This window comes from Dissoconium aciculare (genome assembly GCF_010015565.1).
Source record: "Dissoconium aciculare CBS 342.82 unplaced genomic scaffold K489scaffold_4, whole genome shotgun sequence".
Taxonomy (NCBI): Eukaryota; Fungi; Ascomycota; class Dothideomycetes; order Mycosphaerellales; family Dissoconiaceae; genus Dissoconium; species Dissoconium aciculare.
In genome coordinates this window covers 187461-206499 of record NW_022984954.1, presented here as the reverse complement: position 1 = coordinate 206499, position 19039 = coordinate 187461, and the positions used below count along the sequence as shown (strand labels likewise).

At 51.4% G+C, this 19039-nt stretch overlaps 7 protein-coding genes across 7 annotated transcripts; 4 read left to right on the top strand and 3 right to left on the bottom strand.

Moving 5' to 3' along the window:
- Positions 1-497: 497 nt before the first annotated feature.
- K489DRAFT_317041 (secreted FAD-dependent oxidoreductase) lies at positions 498-2195 on the top strand (the record flags this gene model as incomplete). Its single annotated transcript, XM_033601211.1, has 3 exons — positions 498-1094; positions 1151-1986; positions 2039-2195. 3 exons carry the CDS (start codon positions 498-500, stop codon positions 2193-2195), a joined length of 1590 nt encoding a protein of 529 aa, XP_033461021.1.
- A 2282-nt stretch (positions 2196-4477) lies between these two features.
- K489DRAFT_368919 (WD40 repeat-like protein) lies at positions 4478-5965 on the top strand (the record flags this gene model as incomplete). The annotated part of the gene is made up of 3 exons (XM_033602988.1): positions 4478-4701; positions 4758-4868; positions 4918-5965. The coding sequence occupies 3 exons, from the start codon at positions 4478-4480 to the stop codon at positions 5963-5965; spliced, it is 1383 nt and encodes a 460-aa protein (XP_033461020.1).
- Positions 5966-6070: 105 nt separating this feature from the next.
- On the bottom strand, positions 6071-7751 carry K489DRAFT_170475 (uncharacterized protein). Its single transcript, XM_033599371.1, has one exon. The coding sequence runs from the start codon at positions 7636-7638 to the stop codon at positions 6175-6177; it is 1464 nt and encodes a 487-aa protein (XP_033461019.1). The 5' UTR covers positions 7639-7751; the 3' UTR covers positions 6071-6174.
- A 381-nt stretch (positions 7752-8132) lies between these two features.
- On the bottom strand, positions 8133-10214 carry K489DRAFT_170492 (uncharacterized protein). The gene is made up of 3 exons (XM_033599372.1): positions 9575-10214; positions 9075-9467; positions 8133-9015 (listed from the first exon to the last, which is right to left on the bottom strand). The coding sequence occupies exons 1-3, from the start codon at positions 10044-10046 to the stop codon at positions 8240-8242; spliced, it is 1641 nt and encodes a 546-aa protein (XP_033461018.1). The 5' UTR covers positions 10047-10214; the 3' UTR covers positions 8133-8239.
- A 3761-nt stretch (positions 10215-13975) lies between these two features.
- On the top strand, positions 13976-15248 carry K489DRAFT_378357 (EXS-domain-containing protein). The gene is made up of 2 exons (XM_033604393.1): positions 13976-14800; positions 14850-15248. Exons 1-2 carry the CDS (start codon positions 14040-14042, stop codon positions 15193-15195), a joined length of 1107 nt encoding a protein of 368 aa, XP_033461017.1. The 5' UTR covers positions 13976-14039; the 3' UTR covers positions 15196-15248.
- Positions 15249-16307: 1059 nt separating this feature from the next.
- K489DRAFT_430001 (uncharacterized protein) lies at positions 16308-17418 on the top strand. The gene is made up of 3 exons (XM_033608398.1): positions 16308-16960; positions 17014-17080; positions 17132-17418. Exons 1-3 carry the CDS (start codon positions 16756-16758, stop codon positions 17370-17372), a joined length of 513 nt encoding a protein of 170 aa, XP_033461016.1. The 5' UTR covers positions 16308-16755; the 3' UTR covers positions 17373-17418.
- A 53-nt stretch (positions 17419-17471) lies between these two features.
- Positions 17472-19039, bottom strand: K489DRAFT_334925 (uncharacterized protein). The gene is made up of 4 exons (XM_033602184.1): positions 18303-19039; positions 18073-18242; positions 17956-18021; positions 17472-17898 (listed from the first exon to the last, which is right to left on the bottom strand). Exons 1-4 carry the CDS (start codon positions 19032-19034, stop codon positions 17673-17675), a joined length of 1194 nt encoding a protein of 397 aa, XP_033461015.1. The 5' UTR covers positions 19035-19039; the 3' UTR covers positions 17472-17672.

Here is a 19039-nt window from a genome sequence, read left to right as displayed (position 1 = left end):
AACGTTCCAGCCTCCCCTCCGCTTGCTCCTCCACACAAACAATTCCGGCGCCATACCAGTGGGCACGGCAAAATGGAGTACATCCACGACATCTCACGTGTGAAAGTCTTCATGAACCGACGAACGAGTACTCCAACTTGGCTCGGTGCGGTGCGTTTGACCAATTACATTGATCCTCGTAAAATGATCTGCAGCCGACTTGGTTGTCATTTGTCCTGTCATTGCTCTGCATTGCGCGGCTGATTCTCCTCGGCCGTTTCGAGCACACCAGGGGTCGCCACTTTCGACTCGCGATGCATCGCTATACGACGCGTGATGGCCAATGCCTCGGCGATGAATCTTTCATTAATCAGGCATGTGTTAGATCGATAGATGGCGTAAACGCCTCATGTGGTGATGTCCTACATATGTAAAGGTCCATGCTGCTCATCTACACTCCAGAAGATTTCTCCCACGAGTCGGCTTCTCGCCTTCGATCGAGAAATTGTCCTCACAACATGTGGTCGCTATTGGTCTTGGCCACAGCGGTTGCTTCGACCACCGCAGCGTCAGTGACTAATGACACCTTGACTGTCTGCAAATATCTTCAAGGCAAATATCCCAATTACTTCGCGTGGGACCCATTAGGTCCGAAAGGCTTCTTAGCATCAAACGCTTCTGTGTACAACGACATCAACTCGATCTACTGGAACGCCAAGAACTCGCAACTTCGTGCTGCTTGCGCTTTCTTTCCCAGCAACGCCCAGCAGGTATCGGATGCAGTCATTACATTGAACAAGTATCCTTCTGTCCGCTTCGCACTGAAAAGTGGAGGGCACCAGCCTGCTCCCGGCTTCTCCGCGACTGATGGCGGAGTGATCATCTCATTCGAGCCCAACCTCGCGTCGACAGTCCGGTCCCAAGATGGGAAGCATTTCTTCATCGGTCCAGGTGCTCGTTGGGGCGATGTGTACAATGTGACGGGGAGGACCAATCAACTTGTTGTTGGTGGTAGGCTGGCACATATCGGAGTAGGAGGATTGACCCTCGGAGGAGGTCTCTCGTATCTATCCGCTCAATACGGTCTTGCTTGCGACAATGTGGATGAATTCGAGGTACGTGGCTGATGAAAGCCTCGGTGTAATAATGCGTTAAACTTATTTCTTGGCAGGTCGTGCTCGCAAATGGCACCATTACCAACGCGAATCGCACCCAGAACAAGGAGCTATGGTGGTCATTGCGAGGTGGCGGCAACCAATTTGCGATTGTCACCAGATTCAAGACGCAAGCCCATCCTGCTGGGATGAACGGTCTCGTCTGGGGAGGCACTCGCATCTATTCTGCAGATCAACGACGAGCCTTGTTCTCAGCTCTAACTAACTTCACGAGGAATGTACCGGACTCCAAGGCCGCCGTCATCTCTACGTTCCAATTTACGGGGCCTGGCGCTGCGATAAAGGTGCCGCTCTTCTTTTTTTTCTACGATGGGCCAAAGCCACCTCCAGGGGTCTTTGACGAGTTTGATGCCATCAAATCGACATCGAACGATACCGACACCAAGACTTATTATGCCCTATCACAGTCTGCGGGAGGAGCATCATTGAACGGTTTTGGTAATTCGTTCCGGGTCAATACCGTTCCAAACTTGCCGCACGATCAAATGGTTCAATACTACGATGCTTACTGGAACATCACGGAATCTCAGGCGTTCAACAACAGCGTGACCAACCTTCTGGATTTCCAACTGATCGGATTCGATGCTCAACCACTGCCTGTTCAGATTGCTCAAGCCTCGCAAGCGCAGGGCGGAAACGCTCTGGGACTCGATCCCGCTCACGGTGATCGTGTCTGGGTTGAGAATGACTTCTTGTGGTCTAACAAACTATGCAACGACAAATGTCCCGAATATTCCCGCCACATGTCAGATTTGGCGCTCGACTATCAAAAGCAGAACTATGCTGGTGTACCACCTACCAATTACCAATCAGGTGACTTGGACTGGATCTCGTGAGTGCTTCGTCCTATCCATCGCAGGAACTGTTCGCTGACCGATGCGTAGATACAACCCGTTGTTTATGAACGATGCGGCACCTTACCAGGATGTATACACAAGCTATGGCAGCGAGAACCTGGCGCGGCTCCAAGCTGCCAAAAAGGCCTATGATCCTACGGGATTCTTTACCAATCGACAAGGTGGATTCAAACTTCCAGCTTAGATTAGCTGTCTTCGTAGATCATGAGTAGACGATTTGATGTACTTTTCACGAACTCCTGCAGTCAGCTTAGCTGGCCGTGGTCGACATATTGCCCACCGTATGATTTATTGTAAATTTGTTGGTGTAAAGAAGAACGGTTGTGCCGATAGACGGAACTTCCCAGCGTGATGAAATTACTATTATCCGTGCACTGCTTCAGTCCACTCGCTCCGCTCGTGCACCACAACTCAACGTCCACAACGGTTCAACGTCCACAGGCTCGTCGTGACCATCATCGCCATCGAGATGACGCTCTGCACGCTCGTTGCCATCAATATCCTGCATTAGACGGAGCCATACTGGCATCAAACGACGTTTGAAGCCATTAATTACCGCCTTTGAATGCCTCGAAGTCATGTCTATAACATTTAATACAAGATTCAGTCGTTTACGACGATCCTTTACCTTCTCACGAGCAAGTACTTTATCAGCCTTCTCTGCCTCTTTTTGACGTCTTTTTTGGATGACTTGACGTGCTTGTGCTGCAGTAAGGACTCCTCCATTCTGTAGATACTGGCGCTTCATCGAGCGACGCTGATTGCGTACGTTCTGGGCAACCGTCGTATGTTGAAGTTCATCTACAGCCTCAGCTCCAGCGATTGCTATGGCGTATGCGCCACGGAAGATCCTCTGAAGCTGCTGCGTCGCTATAGGCTGGTCAGCTAGAGCAGAAGCAATGAATTGGCTCTGAGTACGTGCCAGAGTCCGTACTGTACGTGGTGTTGTAATCATCGTCGTCTCTAACGTAGCCTGATCAACTGGAGTTGCTGGCCGCGCGAGTGTTGCTGCTTTCTCTCTAAGGCTTGAAAGAACAACGTTTGGATTGAATGGATAAAGGCCAGTCTTTGCAAAGCCAGCACGTATTGTATCCGGCTTCATAGTCTTCTGTCTAAAGCCCTCGAAGGCAGCGAGGAACTCTGTCTTATTGAAGTCAATACAGCCGCTGCGCGTAGCATAGTCAACTGCTTCTGAATGCCAGTGTTTGAACGGCTGAAATATGGCTACGTCAAGCGGCTGCATAAGATGCGACATGTGCGGCGGCAATACAAGAGGTATAATAGCATGTTGCTCACAGAACTCGACGAACTCGAGGGTATAGTGAGATCCATATCCGTCGAAGACAAGTAATCGCTTCACGCCACGCTGGAGTCTTCGCGACTGCTCCTCCCAATGATACAGCCACTGGAGCGTCAGAGCGTCTGTTGTATAGCCTGTGTCGCTCAAAGCAAGCATTGTAGCTGAATGGAGCTCTGTGAACCACGCGTCTTGAAGTCGTTTGCCAGGGAGGATCACCATCGGCTGGATTGTTGCGCCAGCTGCGCTAATGGCCTCAACAACCGTCACTGTCTCGCGATTGTTAGAGCTCGGCGTCCAATTACGCTGCTCCGGATGCTGCGTTAGCACGTGCTGCGTACGTGCCATACCAACACGAAAGCCAGTCTCATCCATGTTCCAAATGTCGTCTGGAGGTATGCCTTCGGTCCGGACGATCTCTTCGAAGCGAGAATACCATAATCCAATACGGCCTGGCTGCTCTGCTGCTGCACGTACTGCATCAAGTGATCGTGATGGACGCTTATACCACTCAGGGTGGCGTGAAATGAAGCGTGAGACCCACATCTTCGAGACGTCTGGCGCTGGCCCTTCGAGATTGTGGCATCTAGCTAGGATCGAATTGGCAGTCTTATGCACGTCGACAACGCGCGCAGACACACCTATCTTATCACATCGCTTTAGCCACGTTATTAAGGCCTCTTCTTGAGCGTTATCCAGCTTCCTGTTAGCTGGTTGCCTTGTAGACTTGCTTTTCAATCCACGAGCGCGTCGTTGGAGTCGCTTGTACGAAACTCTAAACTCCTTTGCTAACGTAGTCAGAGGGCCCTCAAATTCAGTCTCCTCGCGCCAGAGGAGTGCAGCATTGATACGAGCCTCTTCTTCAGCGTATTCAGCCATGTTGTGATGGATACAAAGACGCGTTCAATCTACAATCCTATTAAGTCGCATCGTGGACGTTGAACCGTTGTGGACGTTGAGTTGTGGTGCACGAGCGGAGCGAGTGGACTGAAGCAGTGCACGGATATGTCGGAGAATTCTCGGGTCATGAATCGGTGGAGTGTGCGCCACAAACGTCAACCTCACTTCTCGCCTACCTGAGTAAGCATATTATGCCTCATTTTGCACATTGACCACCGTCGAACCCACGTAGCCACTGATTACGATCAGGCCGATGATGCGGCGTCGTGATGAATGCGTTTCTCCTTAGTCGCCAGCTCGGATCGGTCAGCCCGCAAGCGTTGACGCAAGCTCAATATGACATTGCGCATAAGGCTCTCGAGCCTGCGGAAAACATCAGCTTCAAATCGAAGGCGCCCGACGTCCAGCATGCCCATCGGCATGATGGCAAAGATGAGCTCGCTCATCCGGCCGGAGTCAACAGCGTAGCCATCGATCGTTTCGAAGGCCGATAGTAAGGATCAAAGCCTCGCGTGCGCTACCATTTGCTCAAACCTTTCATCGCGACAGTCTTATATCTGCTGGTGCAGATTCCTCGATCGCTGTTTGGGATCTTGAGGAGCCAACACAACTTGAGCAAGAGACAGAGCGTTGCTTCCTGCCCGTTTCCAAAACTGCGAGGTGCGGAAGGCCATTGGCGAAATTGCTCGATGTAGCTGAAAGGTTGCAGGACATCAACTACTGCTACTCTGGGAATTACTCATATCTCTTTTTACCCATTTGACTCTTTGGCGTTCCTCACAAGCGGTTATGATCACACCGTGAAGCTTTTCTCTTCGGAGACTTTGGCCATGTCAGCTTCGTTTGATCTTGGCTCGATCGTATACTCTCATGCAATGTCGACAGTTGCACCGCATCTTCTTGTAGCTTGCGCATCTCAGCATCCTGCTGTTCGATTGGTGGACCTCAATTCTGGTGCATACACGCACTCTCTAGCAGGCCATGCTGGGTCAGTGCTTGCGGTGGCATGGCACCCCAAGGAGGAGCATATCCTTGCAAGTGCTGCCGCCGATGGTGTCATAAGGCTATGGGATATTAGGAAAAGTGCCAACAGTCTTGGTGTCCTTGATATGGATGACAGCATCGGTATCGCTGGCTACGATGGACGTGGTACTGGCGCTCGACGACGTGAACGCGGCAAGTCGCACCGCGGCGCCGTCAATGGCATAGTCTGGACTGATGATGGCCATCATCTTGTTTCTGTTGGACACGACGAGTGCATGCGAGTCTGGGACATGATCACCGGTGCTAATACGCTCGCAAATTTTGGCCCAGCTTTGAAGAACACGACCACTACAACATTGATCCCGCTCGTTGCGCCGAGATACACTTCCAAGGCCGGTACTGCTATCATATACTACCCAAATCCCAAGGAACTCCTCTCCTTCGACTTGTACTCGGGAGCGATGCAAAAACGCCTACGGGTGCCAAAGCGCGGAGGCTTACACGATCACTTGCAGACCGCAGAAGCGAATGCACGGAACTTGAAGCACAGAACCACATCGTTGGCTTGGCGACTACACCACAGTGAGATGTACTCGGCCCACGGTGATGGCACTATTCGATGCTGGCAGCCACACACTCGTGAAGATGCTCTGGCAGACCAGCTTGACGAGGACGACCGCGATGGCGACGAGGGGGAGGCTCGCAAAAGGAAACGGGAGGAGTTCGATCAGATCATTCAAGATCTAACGCGAAGGAAAATCACTTTCAATTAAAGTTCCAAGGTTTATCGATGATAATACCAAACTAGAGTCATTCATTCCTGGAATAATCAGTAATGCATGATGGGGATAAGGGCTGTCTGGCTTCGGACACGTATCATCAAGATCGTCAAATACCGTTGCAGCCCTTGTACTCCTTTTTGTTCTTCCTCAATGTGCTCGCGCTTCTCGACTTGCATCTGTGCAATCTCAGCGAACAGCATCTATCGAAATGCAAGCTCAGTACTGCCGACCATGTTCAAGCGCACCGGGTGTGTGGCGACTCGAATGATGCTGATCGACGCGGTCATTTGGTCAGGCCCCTGTGACGAGATTGGCAATTTTCCTTCGGATTGATCTACCATATTTTTGAGGCGCTCGCCACATCTGAAAACGATCATGATGGTGTCGGTGTTGACCATGCCAATCTTGAGCTTCATCCCAGAAGTTCGGATATACTTTGCAGAGACTATGTCTGAGAGTTTGATACTGTTCAGCGCCGAGTCGAGGCCGGTGCCTGGGGGCACATCAGTAACCAACGCCGTACGGAAGGGAAACACATCAGCTGCGGGTGCGTTGTAGAAGAGCTGATTGACTTCGAGTGGCGGTGCCACACGAGGTCTATCTCTCAAGAGAGGAGTCGGCATCACAGCCGGAGGCGGCGGAAGTGCCATCTCTACTTCGACAGCAGGTGGCAACTCTGCGCCGACTTTGTCATCGACTTCGTCGAATGTTATCAAGAGCTCATCCAGATGGGTCAAAGAATCGACACGCTTCAAAGTCGGCGGATTCTCTCCCGCGCCTCGTCCCTCCTGCTGCTGTTGCGAAACTGGCAGCTCACCTTTATTGCCCGGAACCCTTTCAGCATCGACAGACAATACATGACCATGGTTGTCAAGGGCAGGTCTGATCGGCGAAGGTGCGGCAGGCTCACGAGCACGCTGCTTCGCAAGATATCCAGGGCGAATATCAGATTCATAATACGATTCCCATTGCGCAGCACTGGCGTATGGAAAATCGCGTGCGAACTTTTGCCAGTGTTCCGACTTGCCATGAGCATCCATATCTTCAATGAAGCAAGCAGCTCCTAGCAGATGATTGTACTGGAGGTGGACACGCGAGCCTGGCATGCTTTGACGAAAGACCTCTCTGGTCCTCGTATGCGGTCCCGGAATACTTGTGACATGGCTTACAACACCTGTGCTATCTTTCCTGTCCTGCGGTAACGACCTTGGCTCGACCAGCTTTCTCGTCTTATCTTCGATAGCAGATTTACCTTGCTGAGTCACAGTCGAATCGTCGGCACGTTGTAGCTTGCTCGAGAGACTCTGGCCAGATCTCGAGGCATGTGGATCAGCATCGCCCAAGGTCGCTGCGTTCAGGGTGACAGGAAGGCTACCGCTGAGCTGAGTCCTACGCTCGCGATCATCTCGAGGTTCATTGGCCAGAGGCTTGGTGACAATGTCATCTGAGCACTCAAGGAGGTTCCCTCGCGAAATGGGTTGGGACTGTTGAGCAAGGTCCGGCGATGACGCAAGAGAAGCGAGTTGCTGAAGGAGATAGGCATTGGCGCCTTCAGCCTGACCTAACTTCTCCTGCGTGAATCGCAACTCCGTCTCGAGCTGTGCGATTCGATACACGAGTTGGAATGAGTTGTCTGTCATCGCGTTGTGTGCTAACATGTTCATCTTGGCTGCGAGAATAGGTGAATGTGATGAGGTTGAACATGTTAGAAGCACGCTTTGTGGATATATGTAAGGCCTCGTCGGCTATCACGAGCATGTTGCATAGGCATACACAAGCATTACACACCGTTTGAAGCCATTGAGATACTGACGTTTCGCATCAAGATTTTTAACATATTTCGGATACGGCGCATCGGCTCGCGCTGGTATCCTCACAGTATTGGCAAAATGGCATGTGAGAGCGGCTTCGTCACAGCAGGAAAGGGTCTTCACGTCCTTGACTGTCGGAGCATGCGTGCAACGATATCGAAGTACTGTCACGTGCGACTTTGTCTTTGTAGAAAAGCAGAGTCGGGAGAAGGTCAAGGCATGGACGGAGCGCGACTATGAGCGGATCAGGAAGGACGGTCTTAGCGACACAAAGCAACGGAGATTGATGAACGAGAAATCATAAATACCAAGCTACCCTTCGATACAATTTGCACGCCAAGAGAACAAGAAAACCTCACATCCCGAGAGAAATCATAGGAGTTAGTGACCAGTCCTGCGACTATTCGATACGTCGAAACGTCGACACCCTCGGAAAATTTCGAGCATAAGTCGCTCACTGCATGCCAGCGTCGGAATTGGTGGTGAAGACGGCTTTGACCGATCTGCCAATGACATCGTCTTCCATGAGTTGACACACACTGGTGTCCCACTCATCCAAAGCTACGGTAGATGTCAGCAAGGCTCTGCATGTCACGCGTGATGGCGACTCACTGGTGGCTTCTCCCGCACAAGCTGCTTGACCAAACACCTGCAGGTGGGCTACCTGGATACTGTCGCCGATCTTGAAGAAGAAAGAGGTAAAGTTGGATGGGAGAGTCTGGCACTGTCCCGATTCGAGGAGCATCGCGGTACCCGTTTCGCTCGAGTTGCCGCAGCTGCCGCAGTCGCGGTTCTGGAAGTAGGCGAAGGATGTGCCGTTCGGCGGCAGAGCGTCAAACTGCTGGTGGACCACAGTCTTAATCCTCCTCGTCGATTCCAGATTCAGGAAATCAGTGGCGTCTTCGTCGGGTAAGTCGAAGTCGTCGTCGTCCTCGTTGTCATCATCATGCTCATCGGCCTCGAGGATGGTAGAAGCGGAATGTTTGGCCCCGTCGGCAACTTGCGCATTGCGAAGCATCACGCGAGTTGGGGGGATAGGTTGTTGAGTAACATTGTCATTGTCGAGAACGTCATCGACCTCAAAAAGGTCGGTGGCAGCGCAGCTCATGACTTCATCGACAGGCCAGTGCAGAAACTCGACACGATCATGAGGCTTTCCGCACTCGACATGAACAGACTTGCCACCATGTGGGATTGTTTGGCAGTGATGCTCGGCATTCGACTCATAGGCTAGGTCACACAGTCAACATTGGAATCCGTACGACTCTGAAGACAAAGCGAAAACTCACAATGAGTGACTGGGCCGTCGCAGTCAGGTTCGGCGTGAACGTCGAGGCGGCAATCGGAAATTTTGCTGCCATAGTCGAAGATGAAGCTGTTCCATTCTGTCTCGAGCTTGAATGTCTTGCAGCGGCCAGAGGCGAGCTTGTCAACCTTGCCGACCTGGTAGTGTATTGGCTGCATGGGAAACTCTGGACAGAGGCCGCACACGTCGTTGGCGAATCGTGCAAAACGCAACTTGCGGTTGCCAACAAAGATGTCGGTCCTCGTCTTGAAGCTCTTGGAGAGTCTGTTCCAGTACCAGTCGGGAACTGGACTGTCACCGTGGCCGACGGCTTCGCAAAAGGTCGCTGACTCTTCTTTGGTGGTAGGAGCGTGGGACAGAGTCTCGTTGAGGGAGGCTATAGCAAGGTCAGCATATGCGAGATGCTATCATGGTGGCAGTATAGTCGAAGCTGTCAGTGTGCACAATGCCACTATTCAGGGAATACAAGTGGCGTGAACGTACCACCACTGGGCAAGGCCGCGACAATGCCGACGAGAACCCAGCCAGCCAAGCCGGTCAGAAATGATTTCGAATGCATTGGAGTGTCGAATGTCTCAAAAGCGGAGCGATGTGTGAGGCAGAGGAGAGAGGCGATCAGAGAGGTGATAGTACTGCTGAGCTGAGATACTTGTCGATGAATGTGAGCTGATGGGTCGTTCTGCAAACGAAATAAAAGTGATGATGATGAAATAGAGAAGATGAGGGGACACCAGAAATGCAAAATTGAAGGAATACAGCATAGCCACAGTCGCCCTGACGACAATGCTTCTAATGGCTCGTAGTCAAGAGGTAATCGTGTAGTTGTCAGGTGTCTACAGTGAATGCTCTTGCAGCCTAGAATGGGCGGACAGCCTGTTTGAGTAGCAGGATTTGGGAAGTAGCGACGGCCCTCAGCCAGCCGCCCATCTTGTGGGAGGTTCCTACATACATACATACCTAGGTAGGTAGGTAGGTAGGTAGGTAGGTAGGTAGGTACAATTCATTGTCGGAAATATCCGAGTGCTCTGTCCAGTCCGCATTACATGATGACACTTGCTCAAGCGGTCTTCGGCGGCAAGTACTGAACGCCTGGCCTCGATGCTGAGATTGTATCACAGTGACTCTTGCCCAGATGCATCGTCGCCAAGGAGAGCAGCACAGATTGCCATGCTACGATCCAGCTCCACGGGCAGTGACGTCTCGGTCTTGCACATTCATGAATGCCATCTGTATCGACAAGCCGGTGCATGCAGAGTGCTTTGTCCCAACAACCTCTAGGACCTGGAATGAAGTCACGATTGCGTGATCAGTGACTTGGACATCGAGTGAAGATGATGTTCTTCGTTCCAAGGTTGCCCAGGTGTAACTAAATGCCTGAATTCAAAGCTGCTATGAATCATCGACAGAGTGATCGTTCCCACAGTAACTGAGATTTTCGCACTCCGACTTCTGCTAATCGATGTCGTCTTCCGATCGCTTTGCTTTGGGTGTTTGATGGTCAAAAGGACCCAACACTTTTCGCTCTTGCGCGTCGGCATGGAATGGCGTCCACTTGCAGATGCATTTCTACGTGCCCCCGAAGGATTGTGCGCTGATGCGTCAGCTCGAATGGCCACTCAATAATATGTTCGCCGTCGCTCCTGAATAGTGACGCCGCTGTGGTTTCCATGATTCTTCGGGTTTGCTGTGCACATTGCGTGACCTGGCGAGATGCACGTGATGACGTGGTTCGGGCAAGCATGACTCCCTGCGAGCCATTGTCGCGGAAGACTGGTAATGCTGCGCACAAGAGAAACTTATCATATAAAAGCGAGAAAAGCATAGATGTATCACGTCCAAGGTCGTTTCCTACCACAGACAGAAAGAGTGTGATGATGACCGTCTAATGAGCTGTCCTGTTCCCACTTAGGCATACTGGTGCCCGAATGCGTTGACGAATTAGGCGCGCTGTCACCGAATCCTGTGGCCATCGGGCGGGCTCGTCAGTGACGCGCATGGCGGCGCAATCAATTCGCGGGCCGCGTCTTCTCCCCTCGTTTGTCACGTCGATGCGGAAACACCAGCAAATCCGAAACACACCTGGTCAGACCGTAATGCTTGATGATCAGCAGCACCCGACGGTCCTATCGAGCGATTGCGAGGCCCGGCACAAGACGATAATGCCTTGGGAATCATTCTTCCACCACTCTGACATATATCATGCTCTGTGTGCGAAGACATTTTGTAATCGAGACGACGTCGCGATATCGATGTAGAACGTCTCCATAACCTTCAAACAGGCGCACCATGAGCTCTCGTCCAACTGCGCGCTCGGGTCAGTAAAAGTCACATGTGCTCCGCGCTGCTATTTTGGCCGAATATGGGATTTGACTGTTCTGGGTATGCCGACAGGTCGAGCACGAATTCCACCTCCGACGCAGCAAACATCACACAACCATGGACCGCAGTTTGCGCCATCTGCTCTCGATGCAGTATCCGCTTTGCACTCACTCTCGCGACAGAACCAGCAGCAGCAGCAGCAGCAGATGAACCAGACGCCACAGTTGTTTCCAGGCCCAGCGCAACCGTCATCAGCGACGCCTGCAAGACCAATATCATCTCGGCCCACGACCCATAATGGTCATCCGGTTGGACTTGTGTACGGTGACATGCAGCCTCAACAACCGCCTATGCTACTCAACCAGCAACCTCAGACGCCAATTCAGTCCCTGGTATCGGGCAACGGAAACCATCCGTCCATCTATACGCCGGATACGGCTCTCGCCAGCACACCCAATGGCGCCGCTACGGCTCCCACTGGCAGATACGACCACAACACAATGAACGATCATGATCAGGACAATTGCAACCTTCCGCCGCCACCTGAAAACATTTATAAGAGCGAGGAAGAGCTGGAGAAAGCCATACACGCTTGGTCAGCTGAGCATGGATATGAGCTCGTCACGCGAAATAGCAGGAAAAATGCCCTGGGTGTCCTGTACAAGCGTTACTTCTATTGTGGTAAACATGGTAAGATACGCACGCGAAGACGAGACGGGGGGAGCGTCCGACCCAACAGGAAGAGTGGCCGGACGGGCTGTATGATGTCGATTGCTGCCGTCTCACTTGATCCCTATGAGCCCTCGGGCGACTGGCAAGTCCGCCATCGCTTCATTCAACATAATCATCCTGCTCAACCAGCAGTCGAGCTCGCAAGTCACAGACGGCGCGCTCGGACTGGAAATATCGAGAAGGCCGTCAATGACCTGTTTGTGCTTGAAACTCCCAATCGCGAGGTTCTCGCTATCTTACAAAGGACGTACCCCGACGGTCTTTTCAACATTCATGATGTGGCGAACATGAAATATAGATGGAACCGGCACGGGACCTGTAATCCTGGCGCAGATGACAGCGCGCCGACCCCGACAGTGACAGATACAAATCGGCAATTGCTTACGCGGCCTGTTGCGTGCGCATCTTGTCGTGCAAAAAAGACCAAGTGCGATAACGTGAAGCCTGTCTGTGGAAATTGTATGAGACTGGATGGCATTTGCCTATACCCCGATGGACCCAGGACGGTATATGATCCATCGACCCAATCATTGGCCGCTGCAGGGACGCAAGGGAACACTGTTGGCGTAGTCATGCGGAACAACGAGAGCGACGACGACGACGAGAGCGACGACAACGCACCTGCTAATGACGATGCAGGAGCATCCATCGCCTTACCCGTCGCGGGACCCCCAGTCAGGCTTACGATTCAAAGCTCCTCAGTCGAGATCCTCGCTTATGCTGCGTGCGGGATTGGCAAGCATTACAGCAATATACCTCCTTTGTTAGATCCCAGTGGCTGGCAGACCTACGAGGATGCTTTCCTTTCAGCGTCAATGAAGGAAAATACACTAGAAGTCCTCAGCGGCGACAAGGTCGAGCCGCTCTGTCCTCCCGACAGCGTCTCGACCGATGAATGGAACGAGTATATCCGGCAACTCGCCATCTACAGACGCCGCAACAATGTCCTATTAGGAGCAATCCGAAGCAGCCTTGGCCCGGCACTGAAAGCTCGCGTGGCTGGACATACTTCCGCTTGTGCGCTGTGGATGTCTCTGCGGCACACATGCAAACCATCAACCAATACTGAAGCGTGGGGCCGCTTTCACGAATTATGGGCAACGACGCTGTTGAACTGTGGAAACAACTTCGAAAGGTATGCACATACTATGGAGATGAAGTGGAACGAATTCAACCGACGCCTACCACCATCATCTGTTCGTGCATGGCAGGGCTGTAGGTTCACCGAGGAGGTGATGTGCCTGCTCTTCCTGGAGAATCTGGGCCAAGAACATCGACGAAGAGTTGAAATGATCTGCGAAGGTTATAATATTGGCGGGTTCGGCTTGGGGGAAAAGATTGGTTTTCAGGCCTTAGTGTCTATCCTTGGCCCTCTATTTCAACCTGGGTATGTTGCCCACTGATGAGAAATCTTCAAATGGCCGTTGCTTTCGTCATATCGGCGCAATGCATTTTTAATGTTTACCTAGGTAGATTACAGTATTTTCGAGCAAAGTCTATAGAAGCATTGGCGGTGCCCTGGTATCGCCGGAGAGCACGTGGTTCACGGGCCTCGTCTGGGATGTGATATATGAGAGCAGGGTACGACATGATTTCAGTCTCAATGTCTACAAATTCATGGTGCATATAGAAATGAAATGAATACTGAGCAGGTGTAGTAGCCACGAGCGTTTATTCTGATGGAACTTTTGGTGCGTCCTTGGCTGTCTCGATGTCGACTTCATAAATTTGGTTATTTACACGGATTGGCGCTCGGACCTCGCTAATTGCTCAACGTTGTCCCTGAATCCTCTTGCGCAATCACAAGATTTTGAACTTGTCCAATTGATTTATCTCGTTTCAAGCGGATGCGACCATCTTATGCAGCACGAGCGCATTGCGAATTGCGAATAGCATAATGGACAGCGTTGAAGAACCTGATGTCTTCAGCCGCATTCTGCCGTTGCCATTCAGGTTCGAGTTTCAGCTCATCGTCGGATTCTGGCTCTGGGGTCTAAACTTACAAGTCTTCCATTGGGCCAACATCGACATCTATACACTCATCCGATATCCTGTCCGACCAGCCGACGATGAGCCTCTACTACATTATTCCGTCTATCGACTGGCCTCGATTCTGACCGGCATGTGGGCTGTCGTAATCATGCTCTACTGGAATTTCACCGCTGGAGAATCCTCAAAAGTCATTGCGTATGACTGGATGCCCAATCTCTTGTTTCTCGCAATGCTTGCCGTCCTACTGGCTCCAAGATGGAAGGCACTGCAACCGATATTCGGCCAAGGACGGTCTACTGGGCTGGTGCGCTTGTGGACGGGCCTCCAGAGGGTGTCATTGGGTGGCATCGCTGGTCCGAAGCCCGAGAAATTTGGAGACGTACTGCTGGCAGATGTTTTGACTTCTTATGCGAAGCCTATCTCTGAGGTCTTTGTATCCATTTGCATGCTGCTAAAGCAAGTCGGCACCACGAACCGACCCGACCGAACTTGCGGGCACTCTCTTATCGTTCCTCTTGCCATCGCCTGGCCTTTCATTATCCGACTCAGACAGTGCCTCAAGGAGGGCCAAATTCTCAACGCATTAAAATATTCAACAGCATTTCCGGTCATCATCCTCAGTACCTTGGCTCAGGCGGGCGAAGAATCTTGGTACCACGCAGCATGGTAAGACGGTCGTGCGCTCGTGGTCTCAGTCATGAACTAACATTTACAGGCAATTGGCAGCGGTAGTAAATTCTCTCTACAGCTTCTGGTGGGATGTCACTCGGGATTGGGATTTGACGTTGCTCTCCTACTATCAGCATAAATCGCCCTATGGCTTACGACCAAGAAGAGGTTTCAAGCGTCTATGGCTTTATTATGCCGTGGTCGTTTTCGATCTGATCCTGCGTTTTGCATGGTCGTACAAGCTTTCTTTGCATCTAGTATACTTTGAGGCTTTGGAGGGCAAGATCTTTTTGTTGGAATTGATGGAGTTGGTTCGACGTTGGGTGTGGGTATACTTCCGAGTTGAAACGGAATGGGTCAGGTCCGCACCAACAGCACAAATAGATCTGTAACATCACGCACATGTAACATTGTATGATACATCGTTCGCTTTGAACCGGTTTCGGCAAACAACCCATGTCTGACACATACCGATCTGTGAAGCCATAGGATTCAAGATGGTCCTCGCAGATCCGACGTGGGTGAGCTTTGCTCGCCTGTCTCTTGAACGAATTCAGCAGAGATGCGAGCGGGGAATTCAAGAACAAACTGCGCTTGGCCTGGTCGCCAAAGCTTAAGCGTGCGTGAAACGCTACACAGAGGCATGGAAATGTGCAGAAGGCTGCGGCGCGAGGCGTTATGGCAGCGGTAACAGGGGCAGTATTCTGTCTGTGCTCCAATCGTTCAAGCACGTCCATTGATCAATCAAAGTAAAGCACGACTTTTTCGCTTATTGATATACCGTTTGGGAAAGCGCTCATGCCCCGACCATGCATGTGAGAAAGGACAGTGGGACATGGCACCTTGCAATAAAGTCAACGGGGTCAGCATCTGCAACACGATGCAACGCTCCCACTCATGTTTCGCCACGATTGATTTTTGGGGGCCAGCAGCTGCGGGAGAAAATGGACGGGGACAAAACGCACAGCGCAAAGCACCACCAGACATACCGCAGACCTCAGAGGCTACCTTCCTTTCATGATCTGTGGTTTCGTGTGCAGCTGAGCGACATGTAGGCAATAAGAATTCGGCACACCGGCATGGACGGGGACCGTGTCTCGCATGCACGATTACGTTCGACCAGATTGATTAGAAGCTGCCCACGCGGCTGTATTGCCCACAAAGGTAATCTCGAGGCACGATCACGGAGAGGCGGCGATCGCTCGCCAGTAGCTTTGCAAATCTCTTGTCCATGATTCGTTGTCCTCCTCGCCAGGGGGAGACGTGATGAGTGTCAGTGTGCCGAACCGAGTGTGCTCGACCGAGTGATAATGTGTAGTAATGGGTGGTGATGTGATAGGGACGAGTGCAGTACGTATGCCCACCACATCAATCGACGTTAGGGCTCGGGACGAGCCCGCGCGCGTTTTGTTGCTGAAGGCCAGTGGGGTGACTGTGCCCTATGATTTGATGTCTTCCGCAAATGATCGTCTTTCCTCACACCACGTTCCCGAGACCTCACTTGCTACAATCCCCGCTAACCGGCCTTCCATACGTCCTTCTGGATATTCTGTGAACGTTTCAAACCCTCTATCCTCCTTGGTCTGTATGCAAGTGATGTCGCGCTACTAGACCAAGCTTTTGTCGGCAGACTTCTTTCGTCTCGGCACAGTCTGCTTCTTTGGGTAGAGCAGTCCGCACTTGCATGTTCCTACACTTCAAGTTGCATCGAATCCCACTGTGATCTACAATAGAGGCGTTCTTGGCGAGCAGTGGTCGTCTGATGGCTTTACGCGCCGTCTCTGGAGTCGGAGATCGCTAAAGAATCGCGGTCAACGAAGTACGCGTAACATTTATTCCTTCTTGTCGTGCTTGCCTATATATTATGGTTCTTCCTCTCGCCAAATCAATAATCCATATCACAAATCATACTCTTCTAATCACCATTCAAATCCTACCCTAACACCGCAAACATGAAGAACGTCTTCGCCCTCCTCGCTGTGCTGCCTTTGGCGCTTGGCCAGACCGTCTACCTCATCCGACACGGCGAGAAGCCCGCTGATGGAAGCAACGGCCTCAACAGCCAGGGTCAGCAGCGAGCTCAGTGCCTCAAGAATGTCTTTGGTAGCAGCTCTGGCTACAACATCGGTTACATTCTGGCCCAGAAGCCCAAGAAGGGTAAGCGGTTTCCGTAGTTTGGAGCTGATCGTACTTACTGACCTCTGCCACAGACGGCTCGCGTATTCGTCCTTACCAGACCGTTCAGCCTCTCGCTCAATCGCTCGGCTTGACTGTCGAGTAAGTAAAACAAGATTGCTATTTTGTAGCTCCAGCTAATGCAAATTTTAGCACCCACTGCGACCGTGACGACTCTGACTGTGTTGCCAGCGCCGTTGACAACTACTCTGGCGCCGGCAACATCCTCATCTGCTGGGAACACGATGCCCTCACCGATATCGTTGATGCTCTCGGTGATTCCAACCCTCCTTCATACCCCAGCAGCCGCTTCGACATCATCTGGACCGACCCATCGCCATACAACAGCATCACTTCCATGACCTCGGAGCACTGCCCTGGCTTGGACAGCTAGATATCTTCCCTCCAGACTGATTAAGATCATGGATCATAGATAGACGAAAATGAAAAAAAATCTAAAAGCTTTCGAGTCGCCGTTGTTGTGATGTCACATGCTCGGTCTGAACATTGCCGCGTCGACCTTCTAGAAGACTACCTCTGGGAAAGCATTTGGACATTTCCTAGATATGGGCAAGCCAGGGATGAATACACAAGGATCCCGTGCCGGCACGATTTTTTGAACCACACCATCATATCGTCTCAAATTCTCTAAAAGGAAAAAAGGTATTCCGGATGCGGGCCATTTGATTGTGTATCAACGTGCTTCCTTGGACACGATCTGAACACCGTACTGAAACATTTGATTACTTGCCACGGAGTTCTTGTCACGCATTTTGGCGACTGCTTCTGCGCCTGCCACGGGCAAGCGGACTTCTTCGCCTGCATCCTTTCCAAACGGCAATGTATCTGGTAGGACTCCTGCCTGTCGCAGCACGGTTGCTTGATCCCAAGTTATGTGCTCATGGTACAGGCGATCACCGCTTTTTCTTTTGTTAGCGAGTGTGTTGGTGCTTCTTTAATAAGTACACTTGACTCACCGAATATTCACGATAGCGATGAATGGGATTGCCAGGTCTCGGAAGGTTGGAGGTACTCCGGGAAGCCTGGAAATTGCGTCAGTGATGCGAGCAAATCAGCCATGTTGCCTTGCTTACAACCAATCAACCACCTTGTTATGGTTCAATTTGAAAATGAATTCGTCCACGACGCGGTCTACACCGACCGTCCGACTGATGAGATCCAAGCTTGTCCCTTCCGGGTTTGAGAACACGAAATGATCTCGATAGAAATTTGTCAGAGCCTCACGACCAATTCCTCCAGTGAGCTTCGAATCAGTCAGTCAAGTAACAAACACACTGATGCAGGTTTTGACAAGAAAACACACCGTCGGTATATGATTCACATAAGGTTCGGCAACCATAGTGTTCATCGTGTGTTCAACGGACCGCGCTTCAAACTCATAGTACGTGTGCTCGTCCCATATGGTCTCAAGATCAAAGTATGGGCCTCCCATGTGCCGTTTCAAGAATGTCAAATTTCGTGTGTGAGAGATCGCTTCTGCAGCATAACTGAAATCTTCGTTGTATGGCGTTGCGAAGCGAGAAGATGCTTGTTCAGGATATGCATAGCTCTTCGATAGCTCAGGCTTGTTTTGCAACTCTTTCCGGGAATGAATCAAGAAGGGTATTCGAGCATTTTCGGATGCTGTATCAATAGCATCGCCATACAGGACTGCTGCCACTATCGCAGATCGAGGCAACTCATGCGTTCGCAAGCGTCGCTCTAAAGCTTCCGAATAGCATAGTAGTCCAAGTTTGCCGGGATCTTCGCAAATTCCAGGCGCACTTAGTGAAGCCACGCATTCATCTATTGGATTGAGAAATCCATCCCATGCCTTTGAAGTAACTTCGATGACATTGTATCCTTCTTCTGCCCATTTCATGAGTGGCGAGGGCACGCCATTGCGGATATCAACACCAGCGGCAAAATCGTCTACGAGCACAATCAGGCCCGGTCCGACGCCCTTCCTTGTCTGGGGTCGAAGCAAGGTAAGACCAGGTCCGATAGCTTCAGGAGAAGGGGGAGGCACAGGTCTCGGTGGTTCGGTGAAGGTCATTTTCG